The 15,063-nt window shown below is 37.2% G+C and overlaps 1 protein-coding gene across 1 annotated transcript in view; it reads right to left on the bottom strand.

Moving 5' to 3' along the window:
• The window catches only part of REV3L (REV3 like, DNA directed polymerase zeta catalytic subunit), a 113,114-nt gene that overhangs the window by 34,214 nt on the left and 63,837 nt on the right, over window positions 1–15,063 (bottom strand). The window contains exons 12-16 of the mRNA XM_030447039.1: window positions 12,369–12,508; window positions 5,288–9,479; window positions 3,927–4,909; window positions 2,841–2,923; window positions 1,171–1,296 (exon numbers count right to left, since the gene is read on the bottom strand). Of these exons, the coding sequence (XP_030302899.1) occupies window positions 1,171–1,296; window positions 2,841–2,923; window positions 3,927–4,909; window positions 5,288–9,479; window positions 12,369–12,508 (5,524 nt within the window). The remainder of the gene's footprint in view (window positions 1–1,170; window positions 1,297–2,840; window positions 2,924–3,926; window positions 4,910–5,287; window positions 9,480–12,368; window positions 12,509–15,063) is intronic.

Genomic DNA, 15,063 nt, shown 5'->3' with positions numbered 1-15,063 from the left:
CAGCGACACTGTTGATCTTTATTTTACGTTCCCTTCCTCACCTCAAGATGTGCAAATGAGCTTGACTAAGTCTCTTACAGGAAGGTACAGAGAATACCTTACCTTCCCTTTACTTGCATTAATGCACCTCCACATCATGTTGCGACAGCTTTCTGCAGAATGATTTGCATTAAGAAAATGGTAATCCCTATATATTGCACAGTTCTGACTGTATATAATACTATATATATAGTACTATATAGTACTTACTATGCACTATACATAATATTTACTACTGTTTCAGTTCTACATTGTTGCTCTGTGGTCTTCATAATATAGTTGACAATATAGACTAATGAGTAAATTTGAGGATTTACATGGGAAAAAATGCAAATATTTCCAAATATGTAAACTGCCCTGGGGGAATCCTGATTCCCTCTAGACTTGCATCCTAGATCACTACAGCCATCACTGAAATTAAGTTTTTTATCAAGCTCTATCTCCATTTCCTGCAAAATCATTAAGTTTCTTGTGGCTTCTCCTATGTCATCTACTCATCATATAAAATTCTGTCCCTCCTCTCATCTCTAAATTGAACAATAACCTCCAAGCCATGTATGTGGTGATGGCTGGGAGCACACACATGCCAAACACAGAAATACTGTATGCACATTGCACCCCTTTGTTCAGCAACAATTTTGATCTTTTTTCCCAGACCAGTTACTGACCTACACAAAACATGCAGAGATGTTGAGACATGTACCATTTTGTTAAATGTAGCAGAAACTGACCAACAGGTTCAGAAGGTAACATGTAGAGATACTGGGAGGGCCTGACTACGATGCCAGATGCCTTGTTTCTTAAGGAAACAATCCATGGAAGTTATGATCAATTAGTTTTTCCAGTAATGTTTTTACACAAATATAGCTTTCTTCCTTTTAATCTTTCCTTTATTTTTATTTTTAAAGGAATGCTTACCATCTTCTCAACAAAAATACTGTAAAATTTAGTTCAATACTATTAACACGTGGAGATCAAGCTGAAACTAGAAGAGCACCTACTTAAATCTGCAGACACAACAATCTAATTAATTCTAAGTCAGGCAGAGACCAAGGAAGAAAGATTTTTAAATTATGTCACTATAAAACTGGTCTGAGTTAGTTTATAAAATAACATGTAACAGTAAGTTACCTCATGCAAAGATTTTGCTTCCTGCAGGTTTTCCACACTGACTTTAAAACCATAAGTGTTATTTAAAGTCGGTCCTTCAATCTGAGAAGTGTCTTTCTTTGAAGCACCAAGGGCTGCAAATTGATTCTTATTGGGAGGGGGGGGGAAAATAAAATACAGTTTACTAATGAAAAAACGACAGGATGATAAAGTCATACACAATATTAAATACAAATTTCAGTGAAAATGCAAAATCAAAATTGAAATTACTAAAAAAAAGAAAAAAAAAGCTTTCACTATCTCCTTGTTATTTACAACAGGAAAACAGCAGCTCTATCTTTCTGTCTTTTTAGGAATAATTTTACTAAACTTTATAGCAAAGCAACAGTCAATTTGAAATCCTTCCAAAAAACCCAACCAACTAAACACAAAAACAACAACCCTCCCCAACCCATATATACTGGCTTTTTTGGAAGCTTGAAGGTAGGGGAACCAGCAAGTCTCTATGCTCTCTTTAGCAACAATTGTTCAGAAACCTCTGGTACAGTCACAACTTTTTAAGGCACTGAATTAAAGGTACACTTAAGTACGCACTTGCGCTGGGTGAGTAACAGTATGTTGAGAACGAAAGCAAAGACCATTGGGTCCAGTAAAGCACCTAGCCCACCCTTCTGTTTCCAATCTGGGGAGTAAACACACTGTGTGTGGAAAAGTCTGATAATTTTCTGTAAAACATTTGCTTTTTACTCCACTAATCATACCAGTGCTATTCACTGCCTAATGCTTTCAACATTTTCTGGAAACTGATACACACACAGACACCTAAACATACACATCTGTGTGTGTGTGTGTGTGTGTGTGTGTGTGTGTATACAACCAATTTTGCTCCCTACTCTTCAAAAAGGATGTGGACAGGACAAGGATACAGGAGCACCTGCTGTATGAAGGCTGAGAAAACTGGGTTTGTTCAGCCTTGATAAGAGAAGGCTTAGGGGAGACCTTATTACAATGTTCCAGTACTTCAGGCGTGGCTACAAAGAAGGTGGAGACTCCCTATTTACAAGGAGTCCTGTGGGTAAGGCAAGGAGTAACAAGCACAAGTTTCTCCTGGGGAGATTCTGATTGAACACAAGAGGTAAATTTTTCACCATGAGGACAGTCAGACCTTGGAATGGTCTCCCAGGGGAAGTGGTGGATTCCCCCACTTTGGAAAGTTTTAAGTCTCAGCTCAACAGTGTGGTGATACATACATAAACAGTAGTATTAGAGGGGTTGGACCAGATGATCTTTGAGGTCGCATCCAACCTGGCATTCTATAGTTCTATGATATATGTACATATTTATATATATACACATATGCAGAAGGAAAATCACAGTAACACTTAAAAAGGATGATATAACTAAAAGAGCAAAACAACATCCTCATGCAGTGTCTCTAGTGTTTCATTAGCTTCTCACTACTCTAAAACATAGAACGTATTTTCAATGTTCAACTTTTTTCGCCACTGAAAATTAATCTTTTCTTCCTGACTTTGAACATAAGCTGATTCAACAGATATTGCATCCTACCATTCTTAATGTGATTTCAAGATCCTAACAGTAAAAAACAGAAAATAACACAGAAGAAAAAGATTGGAAACCTGTATATGTGGTGTAATAAAAATATATATGTAAATAAAATCTTAATTTACCTTCATTTGTGTGGCTAGAAGTACTCTTCGAAGACCATCAGTATTACTTCCCTTCCTATGGCTCAGTTTCTGGGCTTTTGGTTCTGTAAACATATATAAGTGCAAAACTGCTGAGCCTCAATAATATTGTCTAGACATTAAACAACACTCTGGAAACAACCAGAGGCATTTTTTTAACATTATAAACAAAAATTCTGTATAAAACCAAATATGAACGTATTTGTCCAATTCAAAGCACAATTTTATATTTATGGCTGTTCAGGAATGTAAGTTGGGCCAGTAAGTTACCAAACCTCACTCTAATATCATCTTGAACACTGCAATGTCATTATGTTTGGAAAAATAGAAGCAATATAAGCAAGCTCTCGAGCACAGATCCTATGAGGAGAGGTTGAGAGAGCTGGGGGTGTTCAGCCTGGAGAAGAGGAGGCTCAGGGGAGACCTCATCACTCTCTACAACTCCCTGAAAAGAGGGGTAGCCAGGGGGGGTTTGGTCTCTTTTCCCAAGTAGCCATCAGTAAGACAAGAGGGCATGGTCTCAAGTTGTGCCAGGGGAGGTTTAGGTTAGAATTAGAAATTAGGTTAGAATTAGAAAGAATTTCTTTATGGAGAGGGTGATCAGACATTGGAATGGGCTGCCCTGGGAAGTAGTGGATTCTCCATCCCCAGGGATATTTAAAAATAGACTGGATGTGGCACTCAGTGCCATGGTCTGGTAACCACAGCTGTAGTGGATCAAGGGTTGGACTTGATGATCTCTGAGGTCCCTTCCAACCCAGCCAATTCTATGATTCTAGGATAATTTAAAAATCTCCCATTAAGCAATACTTTTAAATTATGTTTTTAACCTGCACTTCAGACTTCAAATACTAGAGACCAGCAGGAAGCAACAAAGTTCTCTGCTTCCAGATTTTTTTCAAAAACTACTTTAACAATGATGAACAGGCCTTTGACTTTCCCAAATGAGTTTTAAATATATTTTAGTGGAGATGCAATTCTTTTCTCATTATGTCAAAAGAAATACAGTAGCTTATCATACTCAGTACTTTATTTTAGCTTTTGATTAGAATCCCTTAATGGATTTACCTGCAGACAAAGGTGAAAAACCAAGAACCTCAGGTACTCCATCTTGGGGTTTTTTCTGCACAATGGGTGTACTATGCAGGCAAACAGCTTCAGGATTTCCAGGGTCTTCATTAACTGAAAAGGGTGATGTGTCAAAGGATGTCCTCATGTTTTCTTGGGCAGAGGGAGAGTTTTGTGCACTTCCAACAGGTACTGCATAATTTCCTTCCACAGAAGACAAAATAATGTCCTGACTTTTCCACTCTGTATCTTCTAAATTGGACTGCTTTGGATCTGGTGATGCTACTTGCTGCCAAGGAGGAAGTACTGGAGAATCTGGTGAACTGTAATTGACATAGTAATCTTCTTCCTCCTCTTCCTTATCATGTTCTAGTGTTGAAGTAGTAAGTGTCTTGCTTTCAGATGAAGTTTTATTAGAGTCTGTGTCATTTTTAGTATTTATAAAAGTTCCTATAGTGCTTGTAGACTTACCACAGGTTTCCTTAGCTTGTGTTTTTGCAGTTTCTGTCACAGAAGTAAGTGAATTCTTTGTAGGCACAATAGGTCTTTCATCTTCCAGACTAGATAAATTCAAATCTTTAGCTGCTTTTATTACTTCTACAGATTTCTCTTCAGATAATACTGCAGAGCTGAAATTCTCAGCTGCCTTTGCCTGCTCAGCAGGATGATTCTTAGGCAGCTTCTTTAAATGTTCATACTCTTCTTTGGCATGAAGCCATATCTGAACTTGCTGTTGGCTTGGAGCACATTTGCATGGCATTATGACTATTTTTTTGTCTTCACTAGTTTTATGGCTATTACTTTCTCTTTTATTAACAGCAGAATGACCATAACGGGGAGGAGACCCCGGTCTGGGACTTTCTGTCATTGCTGAAAACGCAGTCTTCCAGAGTCGCAGACCTTCTAATGAGAAGTCCCCCTCAAACTCAAGCAGGTCATTTGGCAGTCTAGTTTCCACTGTGAGAAGCCGTCCTCCAATCTCCCTGTTAAGAAAAAAGTCTGAATTTTTGTTTTGCTCTAAACTGCACTGCAGGCAGTCCTCAAAATGATATACAAGCAGAGTCCTCCTAACTAGTTTTCCCACTATGCAATTCCTCTGGGCTGTATTTTTCTTTTACAAACCAAGCAAGCGCATTCCTGCTCCCTACAATAATACCAAGCAATAAAAAAAACCCCAAGTGTCATGAATAAAAATGAGTACTGCATGGGAAATACAGTAATCTTCAATTTCAAATGTATGTATATTAGATGGGTTCTTTCATGCATCTATGCCACATAACAGCACAGAGTTGTTTACAGGAATAAATGCAATTTAATATAATCACAAGAATATGTAGACAGAAATGCATTCAACACAGTACCTTGGTTTTTCTGGAGCATCTGAAGGGTTGCTGCAGAATGGTTCCTGATAAATTGTTTCTGCGAGATCATGATCCAGCAGAGTTGCCATGATTTCTTCACGACTGGGTGGGGACATGAGGGGCTTAAGAATGTGAGCAGTGCGAGGTGTAAAACTTCCATTCTTCGATTGTGAGGGAGAACTGGTTGATCTTGGTGAACTATCTGGAGTTGGAGTTAATGCCTCGTTGTTTCTTGAAACATATAATTCTAAATCCTCAGAAGCTGCATCTATAAATTCTCCATCAGGAGATGATAATATGGATGTAAAAGAGGTATTAACTGAATCAAGTGGTTGAGAGGGTTCAAAAGTGGTTTCTTTTCTAATGTGGCTTTGAATCCAGTCTGAGCTGGTTGGCTGAGGAAGGTTCAGAAATCTCTCTTTATTTACTGTATTTCTATTCAATTTGAATTTTTCATTTAAACAGACCTCAGTCTCTTGCATACAAGAGGTGTCAATAGAACTAGATCTAGCAGTGGAAGGATGAACATTTTTCCTCCACTGGCTATGGCAGAGGTTCTCATTATTATCCAGTGAGGTTTTCTCAAAAAGATCAGGGCTCAGGGAACCAGACCTTATCCATTTACTTGTGCTTGAAGAATGCTGATTTTCTTCCTCAGATTTTTGGTCATTTTGACACAGAAAGTCACTTTCTGCTGTTTGTCCAGAACCAAGATCTTGAACTGCATCACTCAAAAATTTCTGGGGCAAATTCTGATCTGCTGGGACAAACTGGCTTGCAGAATAAAAACTGCAAAATCCAGTCTGACCTAGAGTATTAATATCAAAGTTGTAATTGTGGTCTGGAGACAAGCTGTCTTCAAGTGAGTAACAACTTTCAAAACCAGGGTCTGAAAAAAAAATTGGGCTGTCATCAGACACAGAATGATCAATACAACTACTGATCTGCTGGCTTAAAGATGCTGGTTTTGAAAGTTTCGGTGTTTTTTCTTTAGGCTTCGTATTCCTGGGAGCACGAGATTTTCTGGGTGATGTGACTGACCGTGACCTTTTGATTCCTTTATTTGGTTCAAGAGGGCATGGTATGCTCCTGTTCAGCTGTGTTTTAGCTGGTACTGCTTCCTGTGTAGCATTTGCATTCTGAGCCTTCTGCTGCCTCTTCTGGAGCAGCTCTTTCAAAACAGCCAGGCCAGACTGCCCTTCAGTGAATGCTGATGGGGCCACTATAGTCCTGTTTTTATACTGAGAGATGGGTTTTGGCTGTGTGGTTGTTTCTGACTGAGACCTTTGTTTCACCGTTTCAGGTTTAAAATGGGACATATCCAAGATAAATCCTCTCTGGTTTTGATCCAAATTTAACTGTTTCACTGGACTCTTCAAAGACGTTACAAAACAGTTCTTAGGCAACTGAAGTGGGCCAGGGCTTTCCTCAGGTGACTTAAGAATAGAAGAACAAGGATCAGAATGCTTGGATGCCTCTGGTAAACAAAAAAGCTGCTGTTGATTATTGTCTTTACAATGCAAATAGTTAGTGGCATGTAACTGATCCATCTTCACCGTGTCCAAAGAGTCACGAGCTTCACTCAATTTTCCAGATGGTGGTAAACATCTGTTTTGCAAATTTTTCATCTCTTCTGCTTTTGCAGAAATTTTGTCTTTAGAGATGTGAGCATTCTGTGTTACCTGAGTTGAGAGATTAGCTGGATCAAATATGAGAGCAGAATCCTTCATTCTAAATATAGCACTTTGAGTCCTGGGCCTTTGAGAGCTCATTTTTGGTACATCCCTTCCAGATGGCACAGGAGTAGATGTGAAAGATGAATGAGGGTCTTCTTGTGAACCAGGTAAACACTGTGCATCTGCAGGATTATCAGTTTCCATCAGTGAATGAAAACAGCCTGAAGAATTTCCTTGTGCATCAGCTGCTGAAGGGAGCTGTGCTGATGGTAGATAACCTGCTGAATAGCCAGGAAGAGGACTGTCTTTCCTGTTATGAAGTGGCTGTGAGTTCACTGACTTGTAAGAAATCTCAGGCAGATCTTGATGTTTCAGCACAAATTTCACTTCTGCAGTAGAGCGAGTATTTCCTTTTTCATCTGTAAATACAACACGTTTTCTCGAGGATGCTTTTTCAGGTGTTTTTTGTCTTCGTTTTGTTCTAGGTTTCTTCTTTCCATCATCTGCTGATTTATCAGCCTGATTAATCCTTTTCTTTTTCTTGGTAGATACAGTGGGGCTAGTAAATTTTTTTTTACATTTCTTAACCTGAGTTTTTGCTCGACTATTTTTTCCTACACTAGAATTAACAGCCTTGCTGTTGTATATATTGGGCCCCCTACTAAATAAAGCTTCTCTGTCCAGGTTAGTCAAAATTTCTTCTGCTTTTGGATCAGTGGGAGACCAGCAGCGAGGTGGAGATGTATTTATTGGGCTTGTGCTTCTCTCAGAAAGAAAACCTAACTTAGACATAACATCACTATAGTTATAGTCACAGTCTTCAGCTTCAGCATTGTAGGATGGTGATGGAGGAGAAAGAATTGTATGAGTCCTTTTTCTGAAAGATAAAGTTCTTTTAATGTTTCTATTACCTGTTTTTTGTGGTTTTCCGTTTTTTTTCTTGGTTGACTTATGTTTTGCTTTCCTTTTGTGACTTTTCTTTGGTGTTAGTGGATAAATAGGATATTTGGTTGCAGGAGAGTCAGGAACTTTTGGCCAAAAGTCCTTTAAAGGTGCAAGCTTTTTATATAAGTTCATCTTTTCCTCTGTGAGTACTACTCTTTCCTCACTAGAATCTACTTTCCCTAGTTTAACAAGCATATTTTTTCTCCCTCTAAATCTATTGATGATAATATATTTAATAATAACAGGTGGCAATTTTTTAGAAAGTTTTCTACGCTTTCGAGACTTCTGAGACCCATCCAAACTTTCAACACTTTCTATTGGCTGAGGTAGATTAATTTTTGAGTTGTGTGTGACAAAGGTTGACTCACTGTCTTCAGTCTCATAATTTACCTTCCGTTTCGTTCGGAGCGTGTATTTATTTCCACATAATCCAAATGACTGCTCAAGTTCAAGAGCTCCATCTGCAAACTGGCAGTCAGTATAATTAGCAGTACTTGTAGGCATTTTGTTTTCAAAAGCCTCAAGAGGAACTTGAACTAAGTCACTAGCTAAAGCACTATCCTTATCAGGAATGTTACTACAAGCATTACCTTGAGTATAGCAGCTTTCCTTCACTGATGCAACATCATTTATACTTGCAGGCTCCTGATGATTGATAAAACTATGCTTCTTTTTATTCATCTTCAACCTGGACTGTTTGTTGCCTTGCTGTAATTTGTATGTCACAGGAGCTAACTTCTGTGGTCGACTGAGACAATTAGAAAGAACAACACTAGGAAAGAACATATAATGTGCTGCCTGTTGACTGAGGCTTGGCTTTTCTGCCTTATGCTCCTGAAATTCTTCATACCTAATTTTAAGTTTATTAAGGCCAACTTCATCAGTGCTATTTTCAAGTGAATGTACCACAGTTCGACTGCCTCCTGAACAAGACACCAATTCACAATTTTCTGTAACTGTTGCTGGAAAAAAATTATTTATGCTTGCACTGCTGGATTTTTCATTTACTTCAGAGGACATTTTACCTTTGGAGTGGCTCAAATCAGAAAAGTTAAATAAGTTTTTATTCAGCATGCTGTCACCAATGTGGCGGCCCACATGCATGAAAGAGACATCTTTTTCAGCCTTTCTGATGCTAGTATACTTCCTACTAGGCATCTGTCTGCTCACAGATGAAATATTATCTTCATACTCAAAAATATTATTTTCACATGAAGGAACTGGGAGAGCATCTTTCTTGTTACTCTCTTTGTGAGAGTTTTCTGCATGAGTACTATTGCTGAATGGAGTTGGGTACTTTGCTGAGTAAGTGCTTTCTTTTGTAAGAGAATGCATTGAAAGTTCAGGTCTTGTTTCTGTGTTTGGTTGTGAGAGGTCTTCTACTAAATCTTCATTATTCAAAACATGGTTAGAAAGGGCACTTGTGTGTTTACATTGAAAAGTAATTTTTGCAGAAGAAGGGGGTTCTAGTGTAGCAGCATCCTTATGGAAGATTGAGGTCTTTACAGACATTTTGCTTGTTGCAATGACGGAGGAGTGAGTTCGAGAACTTTCATTATTCAAAGGATTGTCTGAAATGGAAGACAAGCAAGTTTACTCTAGTTTTCCTGTTAAAAAACCCCACATCAGCAATTTTAAAGATACTTTCCTGAAAGCCCTCCCATCTAAAGCAGAAACAAAACTCTGCTAAATCACATTTCACTTTATGATCATGACAACTACAGACTCCGAGTACATCAATTGCTTTTCAAAATCACATTGTTAGCACACTTGTTTCTCAGCTGTTCTGCCAGTTACTCTGAAATTGTATGCTTGCATACAATTGCCAAAGACTTCATGCTGGTTTTCCAAAAGAATGCTTCTAAAATCACTTTGCAATAACTAAATATAGACTGATTCCTCTAGAAATGTTTATCCTGCTTTGACCCTGAGAACTGGCCCTGAAACTTAAGACGATTTTTCTATATGGTGAATTACACATAAAGCTAAAGTACCATCTTACAACATGGCAAGGGTGTTGCAGGAACTGTTCTTTATGTTAAGCACAGATAGTTTACTGCACTTTTATAGAGTGGAGCAGTCTACCACTCATTCAAGTCTTTATGCAAGGAGCTTGCATAATTTAGTTAGATCATTAATTCATATCCACGCAGTGACATACCCACACAGACCTGCAACCAGCATGTGCTGCAGAAACTATCCTGTGCAGACTCATCACATGATACCTGGGACAGTTTCTCTCTGTTATGCTGATACTTTCACCGCATCTACAGCAGATTAAGTTTGGACAGACAGGTGGTAAGTAACAAATTAACAACTGTGTGCTTGTAACCACCATGAATAATTCAATGATTTGAAGGAGTTTATTCCCCTGGAAAGAGTCAGTTACCACAGAGTTCTTGGTACACGGCAATTTGTTCATATTTAGCTGAAATATTGAAGGAGAATAGCAATTATGAAACATGCTCTATGACCCAGAAGCATGTGGCACATGCTGTCACATTAGACAGGGCATACTTTAGGCTTTTACTGTAAATCTCAACCAATTTGGGGATTATTTTAGATTGCTGATGCCTTCAGTTTAGCAATTTATTTGTTGCCAGGCATGAAAAATAAAAGGAAACCGCTTTGTTTCTAATAAAATTTTGTGATGCATATGCAGAGTCTTAGAGAGACTTACAGCTGGGTGTTACTGGCTATGATTCTTTGAGGACACAAGTCCACACAAAGAATGAAGATGATTAACTGAAGACCAAGAAAATGGGAATTTAGTGAAGTATCAGTGAACACTTAGAAGATACCTGACTATTCAGATATAAGAACTGCAAAAATATTCGTCAGTTGAACAGATATTATGGACACAGATTCATGTGTAGGTAAGAATTTTCTAATTTAGAAGAACTGGACCAAGATCTGTTTTGAATTTACTGTATCTCTTGTTATATGAAGTTGATGTAAAAGGTCACAGCAATAAACTCTTTCTAACCTTATATTCTTCTGTTTCTACATGTCTTATTTCACATACTTGAGATACTCTAAAATTTAAACAATTATTTTAAATACACTCTCATTAGTCAGAATTAGTCTTACATTAAATGATGAAGTACTGCAAATAAGAAAATGGCAACTGTGTATTTTGCAAAAACAAATCATATTGTTATTACATCAAGTTACATACTAACCCTATCATTATACCTATAAAAGCAAAGAAAAAAGCAAACTGCATTAAAGAGGGAACACAATAGCTGTGGCTGTCAATGTGATAAGATCATATATCCCGTGTTCTCTAATACAGGATTGTTAATACATATTTTAAAATGTATTTTATATACTAGTATAAAATATGACGTTATTTTTATCAAATAGCTACAAGAGACGCAAACTAATACAAAAATTTTGTAAAGGATTACACTGTTGTCCAAAGAGCAAATGCAGTAATAGGAAATGAGGTGCATGCATGAGCACAATCAAGACTTTACATTAACCAGTTTGTAACCCAGATCAAGAAAGAAGCTTCTATACGAAGTGATGTTAACCACAGATTTCAAATTTTGAAGGCAATGAAGTATGACTAATAACATTTCTAAAGAAAGAACAATTGCTGTTGATTAGACCAAGAAGAAATGTGAACCTAATACTGAGGAGACTCAGGATATAGATATGTATTTTTCCTCATGAGATCCACATACTTTACATATATTTTACATTGCTTTGCTCAAGAGAATTTTATAAATGTGAAAATAAGTAGATTGTATAATGAAACAAATAATATTCATATAATTACCCAATCTCAAAACATGCATTCCATTAGCTGAAGTTATTTAATCAAAGACAGTAGGTTATAAAACAATGGCAAAAGAAAGCTCTAAAATTGATTAATTTTTTTATAGAATTTGAAAGGCAGTTTCTTCTGCATCAGATTTGCCATAGTATAGTTTTAACTTATGCAATATCAAGATGTGAACATGCATTCTGCTGAACAAGACAGGCTCATGCAAAGGTTCACTGTATTTTAGTGTGCATGGCAAATATTTGCAAAGCAAAGAAGCAATCTAAATTTACAAAATAATACATTAACTATTTACAATGACATCACAGCAGGAAAAATGATCCTACAGAAGAATTAATTTTAAGACCACATTTGCATATCAAATAGCATCAGAAAAATAGCTCTTCCAACAAGGTAACTATCCTTACCATAAATCTAATTAAAAAATGACCCTTTCTGGATCATTAATACAATAGGAAAAGCAGATTCTAGTAATCTGCAGAGGACATTAAGATTGAAATATTGTTGGCTTATAAGGAAGACGTTAAGGGCCTGCTTCTGCAGTCCATTGAGAACATTTCCTTCCAATTGAAACAAGAATTAAAACTGGTTAGTGCTTTTCACAATTAGGATATTCATCTGAAAACTATGACACAAGTAATAATTCAAAATTGTTTTTCTGTTTACTTACCACCATTTTCATCTGCAGTCCCATCTAACTGAGGTATAGAGAGATTAGTTAGGAGCATATTGTTACCACTCCACTCCATTTCTTCCTCTGAAGATGAATCCTCTTCTGTTGAACTCCGATGCATATTCTTGACAGCTGACCTAGAGAAGGATGACACTAATCAATACAAAATACTTCTCTCAGAAAGCATCAGTATCTACAGGGAACATGAAAATCAGCGGGGTGTGATGCTACCCGGTTATGTCATTTTGGGAGACAAAGGAAAACAAACAAATTTGTTACAGTTCTCACTGAGAAAATAGAAACTTTATTCTGTGTTTCTGTTTTAAGAGACAACAATGGTAGCAAACAATTTAAAAACTACAGACAAAACTAGCAGGATTCACTATCTTAAGCTAAAGAGAAGGCATTTAAGTGCAGTTTTACTGAAATTCAATTTCATTGCTTGAAAATGCTTGAAATTTGAAGATTATATCAACTATGCAGAATTATTTCAGTTTGACTCTTAACAAACAGTTATGTTTACTCTTGCTTTTTAAAGGAATTTTTACTAAAAAATTATTTTTTAGCAAGCTTAACTAAAGCACAACCACAAAAAAAAAAAGGTTTGTTTACATCCATCCTTAAACATTCTTAAATTGCTGTTGCTAACATTTAAGCTGCTTTTACTAAGTTAACTTTTCTACACTGTCATTTTTACAGTCATAAACCCTCTGGCAAAACAAAACAAAAAAAAAGTAAAGTAGCAAATCTAAAAGAAGTAAAAAAGAAATGCCTGTATGAATTTTCCAGGTTTTCAAGGTGGCAAGGCTTTATATGGGGGAAAACCAAACCAAACCAATCTATAGAAAATCCTGAAATACAAAAATACAAACCCTATTACTCTAGAAACACCTAGGATTTTTATTTTTTCTTTTTTAAAACAAAGTGCAACATGGACCTAATTCTTCATAGAAATAACCTACTCTGTGGCTACAAGAGATAAATCCAGATAAATATGAATGAACTAAGGCTTTGGGAATTGTTTTGGTTTTTTGTTTCTTTGTTGTTTTTAAGACAACAGTAATGTAGCCTAGTAACTTGATGTAACAAAGCATTATTATGTGGTACCTCAGAAGGTATAAAGACAAAGGTTTAAGTTACAGTAATAAAATCCACAATAAAATAAATAAATAGTCCACCTTTTAAAGAACTCTTAACTGTGGAGTCATCTGTTTGAACAGAGCATGAATTATATGTATCATAACACTACAGACAATGAATGTGCTCAGCAGTTAGCCAACATACAAAAAGCCAGGATTATTCATTCAGGATCAAGAGGCTCAAATGTGGCTACAGAATTGACAGACTAACTCAAGTCTGGAAGCAGCATGACTTGGGAGAGAGACCTAAGAAACAAGCACAGCTAGGCAGGTACACAGTAGCCACAGCCTAAGTAAGTGAGCTTACTTCTCCCTCTTCTATGCTCCCCAGACATGGAAATGTACAGTGCAAAGACATTCAGCTATATATGCAAACTAATACCAAAATGGGGAGAGTGATCTATACTCTGGAGGGTAGGGGCTGCTCCAATTTCAGTAGTTGTGAGGCTGAACCTGGAATATTGTGCTGTTTTGGGCATCCCATTACAAGACAGACATTGACAAATGTGAGCAAACCCAGCTAAAGAGAACCAGGGTGACTGGGGGCTGGAGCACATGATGTGTAAGAAGAAGAGCCTATGGGAACAGGATTTATTTAGCCTTGAGAAAAAAAACAAGAGGAGATCTTGTTCCACTTGGAAAGAAACCAATGTAAGAAGATTATTCTTGTTTCACATGTGAGTGGTGATATGAAAATGGCAGTGGGCACAGGACTGCATCAGAAAATTTATGTACAAGGAAACTGTTCTTCATTATGAGGGTTGTCAAATACTGGAACAGCTGTCCAGACAGGCTATGTAATCTCTGGTTTTGGAGAGACCCAAACTTTGGCCATACAAGGCCGTGAACAACTGAACTATCCAACTCTACTTTCACCAGAACATGGAACACTTAAATGTTTCTTTCTTCCAACCTGAACCATGCTATAATCCTCTGCATAGAGCAAACCTGTGTTAACTTTTGTATGCACAGTCAGGCTGGAGAAAACTTCTGCAGACAACTTAAATCTCTCTGTACTGAAGGCCAGCAGTTTAGACTCATGAAAAATTTGTGTAACATAGCATCTTACCACCATACACAAACCAGTCCAGGTCTTGATGGACTTTTTGCTCCAGTTCAGCACAAACCAAACCCAAGTCATTGAATTCAGTCCCTCCCAACACAAACTGACTACCTGTGGAGGCACCTGGTATGTACATTGTCCCTAGTGCTTTCTGTCTGGGCTTACTATGTAGGCATATATGAGTGTGTTACTTGTGAGCCAATTTGGGATTTTTTAAAATAGGATTCTTCATTGCATAAAATCAGCTAATTGCTTCAGGATCATACCTGTCTCCAGAAGTTGTACAGTCATGCCCATACAGAGCTGTGCTTGACTTAATAAATTCTCCAAGATATAGGCTGGTTTTACACAAAAACTACTACTAAACTGAAGAGTAACATTAAGTGTTTTGGATGGAAACTCTACTTTTCAGACTACTGTGAGGGGAAAAAAACAAAGAAAATTGAGGGTAAGACACGAAAAGCAACTTTAGAGATTAGTTACCTCTACA

Source organism: Calypte anna, chromosome 3, assembly GCF_003957555.1.
Source record: "Calypte anna isolate BGI_N300 chromosome 3, bCalAnn1_v1.p, whole genome shotgun sequence".
NCBI lineage: Eukaryota > Metazoa > Chordata > Aves > Apodiformes > Trochilidae > Calypte > Calypte anna.
This window is presented reverse-complemented; position numbering and strand designations above follow the sequence as displayed.